The sequence below is a fragment of the Uloborus diversus genome, chromosome 8 (genome assembly GCF_026930045.1).
Source record: "Uloborus diversus isolate 005 chromosome 8, Udiv.v.3.1, whole genome shotgun sequence".
In the NCBI taxonomy this organism is placed as follows: Eukaryota; Metazoa; Arthropoda; class Arachnida; order Araneae; family Uloboridae; genus Uloborus; species Uloborus diversus.
Genome location: NC_072738.1, coordinates 3,094,380 through 3,109,165, shown reverse-complemented (window position 1 = coordinate 3,109,165; position 14,786 = coordinate 3,094,380). Strand labels below are relative to the sequence as shown.

The 14,786-nt window shown below is 33.8% G+C and overlaps 1 protein-coding gene across 1 annotated transcript in view; it reads left to right on the top strand.

Annotated features, from left to right (window-relative positions):
* Positions 1-147: 147 nt before the first annotated feature.
* The window catches only part of LOC129227870 (NEDD4-binding protein 2-like), a 59,739-nt gene continuing 45,100 nt past the window's right edge, over positions 148-14,786 (top strand). Inside the window, exons 1-5 of the mRNA XM_054862490.1 lie at positions 148-442; positions 8,032-9,925; positions 10,520-11,511; positions 12,191-12,304; positions 13,041-13,192. Of these exons, the coding sequence (XP_054718465.1) occupies positions 238-442; positions 8,032-9,925; positions 10,520-11,511; positions 12,191-12,304; positions 13,041-13,192 (3,357 nt within the window). The 5' untranslated portion in view covers positions 148-237. The remainder of the gene's footprint in view (positions 443-8,031; positions 9,926-10,519; positions 11,512-12,190; positions 12,305-13,040; positions 13,193-14,786) is intronic.

Sequence of the window (14,786 nt, the reverse complement as noted above, 5' to 3'; positions counted from 1 at the left end):
CGCTGCGGTTAGTAAACGGTTACTCACCGGTCGACCGGTGAGGTTCGTCGAACGCAAGCTTTATATCCCCATACATTTAGACACTACAACTTCGCCAAATACATCATAGAAACGACACGATAGTGTTTGTAAACATGCTTAGTGTATCGCTAAAAAGAAATTTTCCCTCCTTATCTTTCTTTAAATTCAAAAATTACACCTTTATTTATTCATTAAGAAACTTTCCAAACTCTTAAAATGCCTCGCAAATCGAAAGGAAAGTTTAAACCGCAACGAATTAATGTGATGTCTAACTGTGGTGACGCGGAAATATTTCGAAATTCTGCAGCAGTTTTGGATGATGTCGATCCCTGTGAGTCATTGAGATACATGAAAGAAATATTTAAAGACAAATTCGATGAAGATGTGATTGCTATGATATTTTCCGAGTGTGCTTATGATGGTAAATTCCTTATGTTTCGTATTGTTTTCTGTTTACACTATCTTTCAATTTGCTGATGTCCATTTTGCAAGTTGATGGACACGGTATCTTAATCAATTGTTTTTGAGATTTGTTTTTTTTTTTTTGGAAGTAAAACATTTATGCGTTGATGATCTGCTGTTACTTAAAATTCAAAAACGTAAGTTGAGAAAAATTATGTTACTACCAATTAATATTAATAACAAATGGTTATTAACCCGTAACAAGGGTGGTGAAAAAGTAGGACGTTACAGGGGACGTGAGGTCTCAGAGACAGCTCTGTTAACAAATTTTTTAAAAATCGTGTAATTAAGATATATTTCTGTAATTTCTCTCAGATGTTCTTTGAACCTTTATTCGCATTGGGAAAAACATATTTTAATGTTGAATCGAAATATACCTTTTCCGAGGAAATTTTGCTGGAGTCTTAAGATTTTCCGAGAAAATCATATGCTGCAGTAAATAACTAACTACTCATAATAAAAATGAATCTATTAATTATTAATGATTTCGTTTTAGTTGTTTAATATACACAGAACATTTTAGTACCAGAAAAATCATTATATCATGTTACGGGAAAATTTTGACAGCCCTTGAACTAATAGTTCAGTATAATACTTGAACTAATAGTAGTAGTATTTTGTGTCGCATTTCCAAGAATAATTCAGCTTTCATTTTTCCTAGAATATCATTACGTAACATTTTTGAACATTTCAAACAACTCTCAACCTCATCTAGATTATTTTGCTTATCTTCTGCATAACGCCGATAAAACAAATGAATCTATATCCGCAGTTCTAACGTTTCAGAGCCATGTCTACTACTGCCGATAACACTGAAGGGGAGGTGCGGTCTCACAAACCGCTTCTAAAGAATGCAATGAAATTTAAACCAGATGCACTTGCCTAAAGATACTGATAAGCAAGGGGGATGCTCAAGGTCACAAAACAAAAAGCTATTGGGAGAAACCATTCAATCGGACTGAAAATGAAATAGGGGTGATCGGATGAACTTTTTGAGCGGTCTGTGAGACCGCACCTCCTATATTAAGGGTTAAATAATAATAGAAATAGTAATACCACCCAATGAAATCGTATCTTTTTCTGGTAGTCAGCGGCTACTAATGTAAAAAACATTGGTCGCTGCTAGAGATGAGTTCAGGCTTATTTTTGAGAGCCCGGGCCCGCCCGAGCCCGAGTGATATTGTTTCGGACCGAAATCCGAGCCCGAAGGAAACTTTCTTGTATCAAAAACTGAGCCTTCTACAGTCTGACATGATCTCTCTGTTAATGAAAAACGTTACGTCAAATGTTCTTCATTAACAGAAGTTTCTAAATTTTCTTAAAATGCTCCACTTCAAACGCATTACTGCATGACATATTGCAATAGTAATCGCAAAAAAACACTATAAATAAGCGTTTATTTATTTATTTTGGGGGGAAGGGGGGGGGAAATTTGACATTGATTGAACTGATTTAAATGTTCCTTTTATTTTCTCACAGTAAGAAAATGCTTATTTGCTTTGAATTTGTATGGAGATTGGCGATTGAATATCTGCTTGAGCCCGAGCCCGTTCGAGTCCGAAACCTATTTTCGGTTCTTGAGCCCGAGCCTGCATCGGGCTCGGGCTCGAGCTGAGCCCGTATCATCTCTAGTCGCTACATCAAAAGTCTATGAGCTATTGCAACTTACTTGAAGCGATCATGTCAAAGCTGGTAAAAAAGCGTAATAAGAGAAAAATATAAAAAATCTGTAGACACAACTCAAGAGTACCTGCAGATATTGAAATCAATATACAGTAGATAGGTGTGATATTTAGCTTTTTTTTGCTTTCACCCATGTATCCATGAAAGCGAAAGGTGAACTTTTTTCATTAATGTATCTTCATACTTTGAAGATGAGCAACATTTAATGTTGACATTGATTAACAGTTCTCATGCAACACACATATTTGTAGTAAATATATTTGTGCATTGCATGCATGTGTTCGTCTGCATTATCTAACTGTAATAAAAAGCAGGGTTGGGTTTCGGACTGTCCAAAACTGGTTTAGGACAGGACAGGTGGTTTTTACCGTCCAAAACTGTCCAAAACTATGCTAAAGCTAAAGTGGTGTTTAATCTAATCAGTTTTTATTCACTGCACTATTCGTAATGCATATAGATATTAATGAAGTTTAATTAATGAGTATTTAAAAGTATTTTTCTCCAAAATATTCATTTAAAAAATATTTTACTTACAAAAGTTGCCAACAACTATTACATAAAAACTTTCTTATGTAACAGTTGGTAGAGTTATGAAAGGAAATTCACAACACTACCAAGACAACTAATTTCAGTTCTATTTATAACTCAAAGGAATGTTACTTTGCAATATTTAGGAGCAAAAAAAAAAAAAAAAAGTGGTTTTCGCAAATAAGTTTATACATGATGTTTTAATGAAAACTATTTTTTAAATCATAGATTAAAGAACGAGAAATTGATGATTAAACACTAATGCTATAAAACTTGTGCTATTCTTTTTTAAATTCATATTGTAATTTATTGCATTTAAGTCAATTATTACACTATGTTTTGAACACTTTCTTTTGCACACATGCATAAATGTCGAAAAATTTGGTTTATGGAAGAAAAAAAAACTCCTGCATACAAATTCAAATTTTTAATGAAGAATTTAGTAATTTCTACATAACTAGATTAAAATCAGCTGCATAAATAAGTTACATATATATTTATACTTGAATGTTCACTTGAATAAATATATTAAATAGTCAAAAAAATAATTTTGACACATTTTGTTCTGTTTTTGATATTTTCTTACAAAATGTAGTTTCTCAAAAAGAAGTTTTGGACAGGTTGGTAAAAACCTTGTTAACCCTGCTCTCATTTGCACACATGCATAAGGACAAGGAAATTTGGTCTCTAATGTCAAAAAAAAAAAAAAAAAAAAAATTCATGCATACAAATTGAAATTTTAATCAAGAATTCAACTTCATTGTAACTGGATTAAAATTAGCTGCATAAATAAGTTGAATGTTCTCATGTAAATGTTCAATATAAAACATTACTTTGATACATTTTATTCTGTTTTTGATGTTTGCTCACAGAATACAATTTTTCTAAAAATAGAGTTTTGGACACTTTCAGACAGTTTTGGACAGGACGGTAAAAACCAGGGTTTTTGCCGTAGTGTCCAAAACGTTGCCAACTTTATTTCAGACAATAGGTAATTAGGTAATTTTCAATAATAACCAGGTGCAGAATGCAGCATTTAAATTTTTAGGAAGGGTTGTTTTGAGGGGTATTTTTCTGTTTTTTGGGTGGATCTTCCCGTTTTTGCGATATTTGGGGGGGGGGGGGGGGTCACCCCTACAATAACATGACAAAAATTTCATGTGTAAAAATTATGGGCTATAAAAGTTTTTAAAAATTTCACTCTTGTAGAAATTTTTGCTGGTATGCTTTTAAAATCAATGCCCCTGCCAGTATCTACTCAGTGTATCCTATCAATGTTGTAAATAGCACTGTAAAAATATTAATAGTGAAATGATAGTGATAAGTTGATTTGGAAATAAAGAATATTTTATGTTACATAGTAAAAATCATGAGTACCAGCAAGGGGAGTAGGTTGCAGTAATGTCAAATATTTCCTATGTAGGCACAAGAATCTCGACATATAATAAAATAAGATGTTTGTGTGTGTGTGTGTGGCGCTTTCCAGGAAAACGGTAAGGCCTAGAAAGATGAAATTTGGTATACAGGTGCATTTTTTGCCAAAGATGTGCACCTCGGGCTTCGATTTTGATATTTTAATTTAAAAAAAAGTTATTTAATGTTTTATGCGTTTTTTTGCACTTTTTAGTACTTTTTACCTCACAGACCCCGAACTAATCGCACCACACAAATTTTTTTGTACTAATAGTGTAGGAAACTTAATTTTAAGTATGATGAATGAAAACATTTTGAAGATAGAACAATTTTTGTATTTTTTAAAAAATTTTGAAACAACCTTTATTTTGCATTTTTTTCTGGGTTTAGTTTTTTTCAAAACCCATCCTGCGAAAAGTATTGAACCCTCAATTCTAAAATTTTATTTGGTAATAGTAAAAGCATTCCGCCCCCATCAGAAGAAAAAAGTTTTTAAAAATATGCAATAGTTTATTTTTTACAATTTTTTTAATGCAGAACACAACGCGAGCTGTTCGCTTGCGGGCTGAGTTCCGAATTTACCTCATCACGTGATCCAACTGAGAGAAATCGTTTGCCTTCTCTTCCCCCTTTTTTTCTTTAGTTTTTTATCTTTTTGCAAGCTCTGCTTTTTGCGCACTACGGAGAACATAGAGCCTTTTTTTTTGCGGCCTATTTTAATTAAATAAATAAAGCCGGCGGTTTTTTGCATGATCTTTGTTCTGTTACAGATTGGCGGTTAGGTTAGGTAGATACAGAGATAGATAGAGATTGAGTGGACAAAAAATCTTTTTTTTGAATTAATACTTATATAAATAAAGAGGTAGATACGCATAGATCGTATAGATAGACAAATGTAGAGGTCGATATAGTAGATGGACAGCAAGAAAGAGACATGCCCATCATTTAGGGAACTTCAACTGGGTGCCAATGCCCTCCCCCACACACACACCATGACTTTGAAAAAAACAATTTTTTCACATAAAAGTGGAAGTGCTTTTTGTTATTTTTCGACAAAATTTGCATGAAGAGTATGCCGTTTGTGTCTCCCCTCCGCCTCCTTTAAAAATATTCCAAACGACGGAACTGGAGATAGATCTAGAAAATATTTTATTCAAATTAATAATGATATAGATATAGATTGATTGATACCGCTACGAAATTTATTTAAGCAGCCACCGAAGGCGGCAACATTGGCGTAAAAAGGCGAATAATAATACTGATACATAGAGAAAAACATTGATTAATACCGTCGCTAAATTCTCTAAGCAGCCGCCAAAGGCGGCAACCCTGGCATAAAAAGGCGGACCAGCTGGTCGCCGCAGGCGGCTAGTAGAGATATAAAAATATAAATTAAACTTTTTGTCCTCATTCTTTGTTCAACCATCAACACGAGTGTGGGAGAAGGGAGATGTTTTTTAGAAAAGGGTTGAATCCAATGAAACAGGGCCGAAGGAGCAATGCCCTTCTCATTTTTTTTCCCAATTCATTTTATTCTGTATCTTTTGTTTGCATTCATGGTTCATACACTTTTTAAAACTTTCAAAACTGCTTTGAATGAAAAGCGTAATTTTTAAGTATTTTATTTGTATATTTCAAACGGCAAACTTTTTTTTGTTGAAAAACCAGCATTAAATTTTGTGCATTATCCCTTTCCAGCAAGTGGTCACAAAAAAGACTCATTCAAAATTCTAAAACAAAATTTATTCTCTTTAAAACCACGAAAATCGCTGCAGAGGTATAGTATTCTGTTTTCTTTAATGATCATGGATGGCAGCCTTACTAAATTGGCTTTTTCTGATGTCTCAATTTCTTGTTCAAATCTCTGAAATTTTTAAACGCAAAAACTGGAATTTTCAGAAAATTAAAAATGTTTTACGTTGCTCTGAAACAGTCGACCATTTTTCTTCGTTTTGCCTGAGGTGTTCAATTACATTATTTTAAAAGAATTGAATTCGTTTTTGAATGGATAAACATGGTTTTTTCCTGCCCTAGGCGATATCGACAAACACTACCCACTGTAATTTTTTTTTATAATTGTAAAATTAATGTCTTTTTTAATGATCAATTTATACCCATTCATAGTGTTTTTTCCCTGCATTTCAAAACTTTTAATGCCCTGCTCCGGAACCAGGTTCAAGGAATTGACTGAATGTACAGTAAAACCTCGTTAAGTTGTCACTCAAGGGACCAAAAATTTTTGACCACTTATGCGGAGTGACTACTTATGTGGAGTGGGAAATAAGAAAAAAAAAGTCTTACAAATATTCATGGATAGCAGTAGAATTCTGTGAGAAAAACAATAGCTTATGTAATAAATGTTTATAAATTAGTAGAAATTTTAAAAAAGGGGAAAATACTAATGATAGTTACTTTGTTTTGTTTTCTCTTACTTATACATTACTTAATAACAACAACTTATTTTTATGTAGTTACGGTACATCAATACAATCTTTCAATGTTGACTGATGAAGTTGTTGCTTTCGAAAAAGAACTATCTCTTCTAACATACATCAAGCTTTAAATTATGTGTTGTAGTTCCTTGAAAAGATGTTAAATACTGACTAACTTTCTCCAGGTATTAGATTTTGTCAGTCTTGCTGGAAAGAGTTTGATTCTTATTTTCTTATTCTCGGCACTCGGCAGAGTCACAGCAAGAAGTATGCTTTGAATGACCAGAACCGAAATATCGAGATTTTTAGGGAAAATGAATATCAAACAGCCTTTCAACTGAGTCCGACACTATTTTCTAAGATCCGATGAGTAAAAGGAATTTTAGGAAACAACTTTTGAGTGACTACTTAAGCGGGTAAAATTAAATTTGGTGACCAGTAAAGGAGGGTCATTTTACATTACTGTGAATGAGACCTTGTCGGGAGCAAAGAAAAACGACCACTTAAACGGAGTGACCACTTAACCAGTCGACTACTTATTGAGGTTTCACTGTACTTCCAGTCTATTCTTCTAATGTGACTTCCACTTAACTGAATTTTCACAAATAATAACCCTTTTAGTAAAAATCTTATCTTTCGGAACTTGCCTACATCAAGCTCATGCTTTGCCAAAAATTACATACAGTATTGAGACTTCAATGCTTTTGCATCTTGTAAATTTTTCAATAGTTTTAAAATTTTGAAGCTATTTTAACTCTTTGAAGGACGCGTCATTAAATTTTTAGTAAATCTTATTAAAAAACACTATGAGTGGGTTTACTCGATCATCTAGACATAGATTTGTCAGTCAAAATAATTTTTTTTGGCAGCTGGTGGTGTTCCCCATTTGTTCACCCCCCTTCCCCACCTAGAGCCGGAAAAAATGTGTTTATACATGCAAAATTGAGTTTGAATCTTTACTACATGATTGAATACCTCAAGTAAAATGAAGAAAGATTGTTGACTTTTTTAGCACTAATTAAAAAATTTTAAATTTAGATTTTTCCATTTTTGAAGTTTAAAACTTGGAATGATTTGAACAAAAAATTGAGCCTATCTATATTTTACTATTCCAAATGTCTACTAAACAGGATTGTAGGCATTTAGAATAGTTTGCAAAAAGCAGCGATGAACTGAACAGTTTCAAGAGCAATCTTGATTTTCATTGAAGATTGAGAAATCACCTAAGTGAGCTCAGAGTATTTTGCTAATTGTCACTTTTGTATTCATAAATGATTTTACAAAAATGCATAATTCTATAGCAGTGGCTCCCAAACTTTTTCAATTCACAGCACCCTTTTAAAAAGTTAGACTTTTAAAAGGCACTTTAACCTATTTTAAATATTTATATTGTGGGTTTTCGGGCAACCCCTTCTCCTTGCAATGCACACTTTGGGAACCCCTTCTCTAGAGTAAAATCACAGATTTTTATTCATTCATTTATCTTTTCTAGTAAACCAAGCTTACGAGACTCTGATATCACTGTCCAGCGAAGATGAACCAAAGCAAGAGGCTGAAGCAAGTTCTCAGGTACTGGAGGATGCGTCTAAAGGGGACAACTGTTCCGTAAGCACAGATCAAGCTGGTAAGGCTGAATCATATCCTATCAGTGAGCAGTGTAGTTCCGGAAACTCGAAATTGAAAGCGGAAAGCTCGGTTGTTACAATAGTACATGGGGGACAAACGTATTACCATCCACAGCTTGTTCCAAGTAAGGATCAGGGGATAGCTTCCAACCCTGTTATATATCCAGATGGTTCCAACTGGTCTTCCCAGCCATTTTTTACGCCACCCGGTAGTTCATATCCTCTTCCTTCAGAAAATGTGTGCTCAGACTCAATTTCTTCAGCTTGTTTCTCAAGTCCCACCCCACAGTTTGTTACCCCATTGTTACCGACTTCTAGTTATAGATTTGGGTCACTATCACCCAAAGAACCTGGGTTTTTTGGGTCGTCTGTGAGGAACCTATCGCCATTTGGCTATTCAAAAGTTGCTAGCAAAGGAATAAATAATGCTCATAGTAACAATGTTTCTCCTAAAAGAACTGCATCCCCAAGCTCAAAAAAGAATAAAAAGAATGACGAGTCTGCCATTCTCAGTGCCATAGAGAAAATTCAAAATGGCATCTTGGTGATGGTCATCTTGAGGGGACTTCCGGGGAGTGGTAAAAGTACCTTGGCAAAGAGGCTTAAATTTTCGGGTGTCTTATTCAGCACTGATGATTATTTCTATAATCGTGGTAAATATGTCTTTGATGCTACCAAACTTTCGGAAGCTCATGCGTGGAATCGAAGACGAACTTTGAAAGCATTACAGAAAGGAACTACTCCGATTATAATTGATAACACAAACGTCGAAGCGTGGGAGTTTGCGCCTTATGTCGCAATGGGTAAAAGGCATCAGTATGATATCTTGATATTGGAACCTAACACTCCTTGGAAATTCAAAGTGCATGATTTAAGTATAAGGAATAAACATGGTGTCCCTAAAGAAAAGATTGCACACATGAAAGAAAGATACCAGCATAATGTAACAGTAGAAAATATTATGAAATCCATTGAATTTTCTAATTTACAGACTGAAGAATTAATGGAAAATCAGTTTTCGTTTTCTAAGAGTAAAATGATTGATGAAAGAAAGGCAAATTCTTCTCCTTTGAAAGTGCAGGTACATCACTCACAAGAACATTCAAATTCAATTATCATGAATAATGTCATGGCCAAAACTCCCGATTCAGCAAATTTTGTAGGCGAACACATTTTGGCGAATATTTCAGAAAATTCTAAATCATCATTTCTTCCAGAAGATTATGCTTCAAGTAAGATTTTGAAAGATGATACTAAAAGTTCAGATATTGATGGCAATGTGAAACGTTCCCCTTGTAAGGAGAATGGTTCGAGCATTCTAGAAGAACTTGAGAATCAAGTATTAGGAGAAAATGAAAATGCATATAATGAGGATGATAATGCGCCTTCATCAATAAGTAACCTTGATGAGTTAAGGGCTTTGATTAGGGAAGACAGTGAAGACTCTCAGAGTCAATCCACTTCGAGCCTAGACATTTCATGCTGGAAGTCCATCACCGAACTCGATGATGATTTCGAATGGTCTACTGAAACTGATAGTTTCAAAAATGATGAAAATACATCAGAAATAACTATCAAATCTGAAGAAATAGGTATAAATGATTTATCTGAAAATGTTCAGGACAAACCACTTGCAAAATTTGAAGAAAAGGACATGAATGTGTCGATAAAAAATTCCGGTTCGGAAGCTGTGGAAAAGAACATGGTGAAAATTGAGTCTGATGTGCCAAAAAACCTATCAAAATTATCATCTGCAAAAAGGTATCTGTTATTTAATTCTGGGACTAAAAATGCCAATCAGGACCGAACTGCTGATAAAAGCTTAACAGAAAGGCAAAAATGTGTTAAAAATATCAAAATGTTTTCTGAAGGTATAAACAACCGGTTACTAAAATTAAATATTTCAGATTCTGAGGATGAAGATGAAGATATTCTTGGCAAGCAATTTTCTGATAATGTAACCCGTCTCAGAAATTGTAAAAATAGTGCTAATACTGTCTCATTAGACGATGATAAATTTAGTGAAAATGATTCATGTTTTGAATTTGAAAAATCTAATCAAAAATCATTATCTTTAGATCAGTTAAATATTTTTAAAAATTCTAAAAGTATTTCTTATTTTAACCGTTCTGTTGAAGATCCTCTTGAAACAGATGAAAGCATTTTGTATTCATGGGAGGATGTAACAAAAAATGATGTAAACAGTTCTATAGAGGAATCAAAACTGTTAGATGTAAATGGAAATTCAAATTCTCCTTTAAAAAATGGATCTCTTGATCTTCACTGTAAAGTTGAGACTCAAAAAAGCAATCCTAAACCTCAAAGATACAATCATAATTTGCAATTTAATTTTAGAAAGAAATTTAAAGCAGCTAGTCCATTAAAAATAGAAGATTCTGTTAGTTTAGAATCGAATTCCTCCTGGGAAAATATTGAAGTTAAAGATTTAAACAAAGAAATAGATCTCGGTAACGAAGCACATTGCACTCCCAAGCCTCCTAGAAACATAGATGCATCAAAAACTGAGAATAAAATCACGAATTCTGAGAGCAGTTTCAATTTGGACAGTTCTTCAGAAAAACCGTCCAAGAGCAGATTATGTGCAAATTTCAATCAGTCGTTAAATCTCTCCCTGAATGAGTGGCAGTTCCCGAAGTATAATTGGAGTGATGTAAGCCCGGTGGAATGCGAAAAGGAAAGTAGCGTCACTCAAAAAGACACGCATTCATCTCAAACAGAGCCTAAGGATTTTGTCATGGTTCATAAAGCGTCTGTGGGGGAACCGGTGTCAGAAGATTATTTCATCTTAGAAACTAAATTAGAGTTCGATGTGGACGACAGCAAGACTGAATCTCTGGACCAACCAGAGATTGTCGCCCAGAATCCCACATTCGAAAAGAGCACTTACACCGAAGACTTATTGGAAGATGTTGAAGTAAACGAGAAGCTGGCTCACCTTCAAGAATGCTTTCCGGATATCTCCGATGAAGATTTGCTTCATCTCCTGGAAGTCTGTCACAATGATGATACATGGTTGAGCAACTTGCTGTTGGAGTGGGGTTATAAATACAATGTGAAGACACCAGTACAGACGCCCCAGAAGATGAAACCCATTGCCAAGAAATCTTATGAAAATGATATAGAGCGGGAGCTCACAGATGACGTGATCGCAGTTGAAACTTCTCTCGTCGAAGTTGTTCCGGCCGTTGATGACAATGTCGTCTGTGAGAGTTCTGCTAATATTGGCCAGGATGTACCTTTTGAGAAATTGAGGTTTGTCTTGGATCCTTCCTTTGCTGCTCAATTGGAAGCCCTTTTTGGTCCAGTGAAAAAGCAGAGTCAAAAAAGTAAGTTTAAAATATGTTGTTTTATTTAGTTCTATGAAAGAATTATTGCTTTTTGTGATCAAAAGACATTTCCTAGTTTTATGATTTTCTACATGTTTTTTTTTTTTTTTTCGAAATCAGAACAATAAGAACTTTTCTGTAAATTTCTTTAAAAAAAAATTCGCAGTTTATTCAACTTAAAAGGAATGAAATATCTCTTTATGTTGAAGTGAATGATGCAAAAAGATAAGTTTGAAATAACGAATTATGGATAAAACCACAAAAATAAAGGGAAAAGGGGGGAGAGGGGAGAAAGAAAAAGAAAAGGCATGCAAAGGAAGAAAAATAAGAAAACAATTAAAATACTTTTGTTTTTTGCATTTGCATGTTTATCTTCAATTAAATGTTCTTTTAAATTAAATCTTCTTAAATTAAATCTCTCTCAGGGATGCATAGTTCATACTCATTTCTATTGTAAATGAAACTGGTTCTAACTGCCGAAATTCGTTAGCCAGTTTTTGACTAAGTTTATCCTCTAATACAAATGGAAGGAAAAACTTAAATGTTTTGAATTCTAGAACTGTGAATCAATTTTTGTTTTATTTTCAAGACTCAAATGAATTAAATTTTGTATCCTCTATCAATGTAACATGTAAGAATCTCTTGTAACTTTTTTCATGTGCATGTTTTTTTTTAACAGATTGTCGATCTGCTGCTGATCGTGTTGTTGAAATTGATTTAAGCTTCGCAGAGCTTATCTATAAAAACTGGAAGGAGACGGTTCTTTCTAGAGAAAAGTTGCAACGCTGCAGTGGTGAGTTAAAACATCAAAAATGATGGTTTTCTGTATTGATACCATTTTCTTAGTAAAATGATTTGCTTTTATCCTATATAAGTTTATGTACTTCAAATGTACCCAAAATTTATTTATTAATAATTTAACTGGAAATTTATGTTGAAATTTCATTGATAAATTTTTCGTGAAGTCAACTCATTTCTTTTATCATGGCAGGAAGTTAAAAGTGCACATTTTTATGTTGTTCAAGTACATAAAATTTTAGTTTCTAAGGATTTTTCATGCATTCCAAATTTTTAGTGATCAGAGGTGACCTGAGCCCCAATTAACTCAAATTTCAAGACTCTACTGTATTATGTTTACAGTTGGCTCTCTGTTTAACGACGCTCTATTTAACGACAGCTTTTCACTGCCCCTGATGGTCCACTACAGTGTTAAAAGCATTCTATTTAAAGATGCTTTCTACTTAAGGACGATTTTTTGTGGTCCCTTGAAAGTCGTTAAATAGAGAGCCAACTGTATATGTAAAATGATAATGTTCATTTCATGTATGATGAATCACCCATGATAAATTCACATGATGAATCACGAAGTGTTGATTTTAAAAATGGACGTCACAAACATTTCTGTTGCAAAGGTGCACTTGACAAAAAAAAAGTAATAATAATTTTTTTCAAATAAAAATCATGAAAATTATCATCAAATAGATTTTATTGTTCAACTTTGAGGATAACATTTTTGATGATTTGAACAGGAGTGCAAGCTCCAACGGAGTCATCGTCCGCTGTCCCCTTCAAAGCAGACGCTGTGGACATTGCCATGAAGGAAAGAGACAGCAATGAACCGTTGCCTCTGTCTGAAATAATGGATATGGAATATGCTCTTCAGATTCACAGGAAAGAAAAGGTACACATATCAAAACTTCCAGATAATTAGAAAATAAATGATAAATCTTTCATAAGGAAATGTTATTCTTGCATAAAGCTGCTTACTTCATCTTGTACGAGGTTTGTCTGGAAAATACGTATGAATATAAGTCGGGGTGACATATCAAGGTGTCATGGAGACGCCGCCAAGTGGCACTGACGCCATAGCCAATCCTATCAACTCTCAGTTCAAGTCAGAGCGCTCTGTGTGTAAGTAGGAGTGTGTGGATACTTGTTGAAAGTTGCCCATGAGATTTTTGGGCATTTGAAATAAGTTTACGGAGACAATTCTCTGAAGGAACCAACCGTGAACAAGTTATAAAAAAGGTTCCGAGAAGACAAGAAAGGAGACCCTCCCCCAGGAGGCCCCTCGACATCAAATCCTAGGGAGAATGTTGAACAAATTTGGGCTTGTGTTCTTAAAGACCGCGGATTGACAGTCATAATGCTAGCTGACAAGCTGTCAATCTCCAAAACAATTGTTCACGAAATTCTGACACAAAAACTTGAAATGAGAAAATGAGGAACCTGCATGCTTTTTTTAAAAAATTTTTTAAATTAAAATTCATGCCATTTTATGATGATAGACACCAATTTCACTTCAATAGGGTCTCTAGTTATTTTATAATTAATTTTTAAAATCGTCCGATAAGCCCCGCCCCCTAAAAGACGGCAGTTTCTCCTTCCCCGCTGTTGACGTCACGATTCAGTCCCACTTCAGCCTTTCCGATAACCGACTGGGGAAAGGGGAAAGCAAAACGCACGTGCGCTCCAAACATAATATCACTAACGTCATTAACGATGGCAAAAAATTACAAATACTGTATTGTACCATATTGCAATAGTTCGACGTTTAATGCACCATATAAGTCATTTTTTAGCGTACCTAAAGGAGAAAAAAGAAAAGATTGGTGCAAAGCAATCAAAAGAGATGAAAAGAAAAACCGCAAACTGTCTGCGACTTCGTCACTGTTTTGTTGTGAAGATCATTTTAAAGTAAGTTAATTATATTTTAATTACATGATTGTTTTACTTTTTCCAGCTTTTTCTAATGAATCATTTATTGTGGTGAATTAAAATGTTTACTAAATGCTATTTAGATTACTGCAAGTTTTCGCAAAACTTAATTTTCGTGAAAATAAAGGTATCGGTGTTTTCGCGAAAATAAGTGCTTTTACAGCACTTTTTCGTTTTTTATCCATTAAAAAGAAATTATTTTATCTTCTTACAGGATTTATCTGTACGTTTTGTGATTTAAAAATTTATTTAATTTTCGTTTTGTTTAAACATTTGTATCCAAAATAACTGCACTTTTTTTTTTTTACTTTACTGAAAACGAAATTTCAGGATTAAAGACATTAATCTTGTCATTATTAATTATTTTATTTATTTACTTTACTTCTTTTTTTTTTTTTTTTTTGAGCTTGCAGGGGGATAGAGCTCTGAGAATTAAGAGTGAAAAATAAAGAGATCTAGAATTTTTAAATAACTGTAGTAGAGAAGAAAAAAAAAAACTTTAGATAAGTTTTTAAAAAATGATTATTTCCCTAAACCCTGAAAGTTCCGAAGAAAAA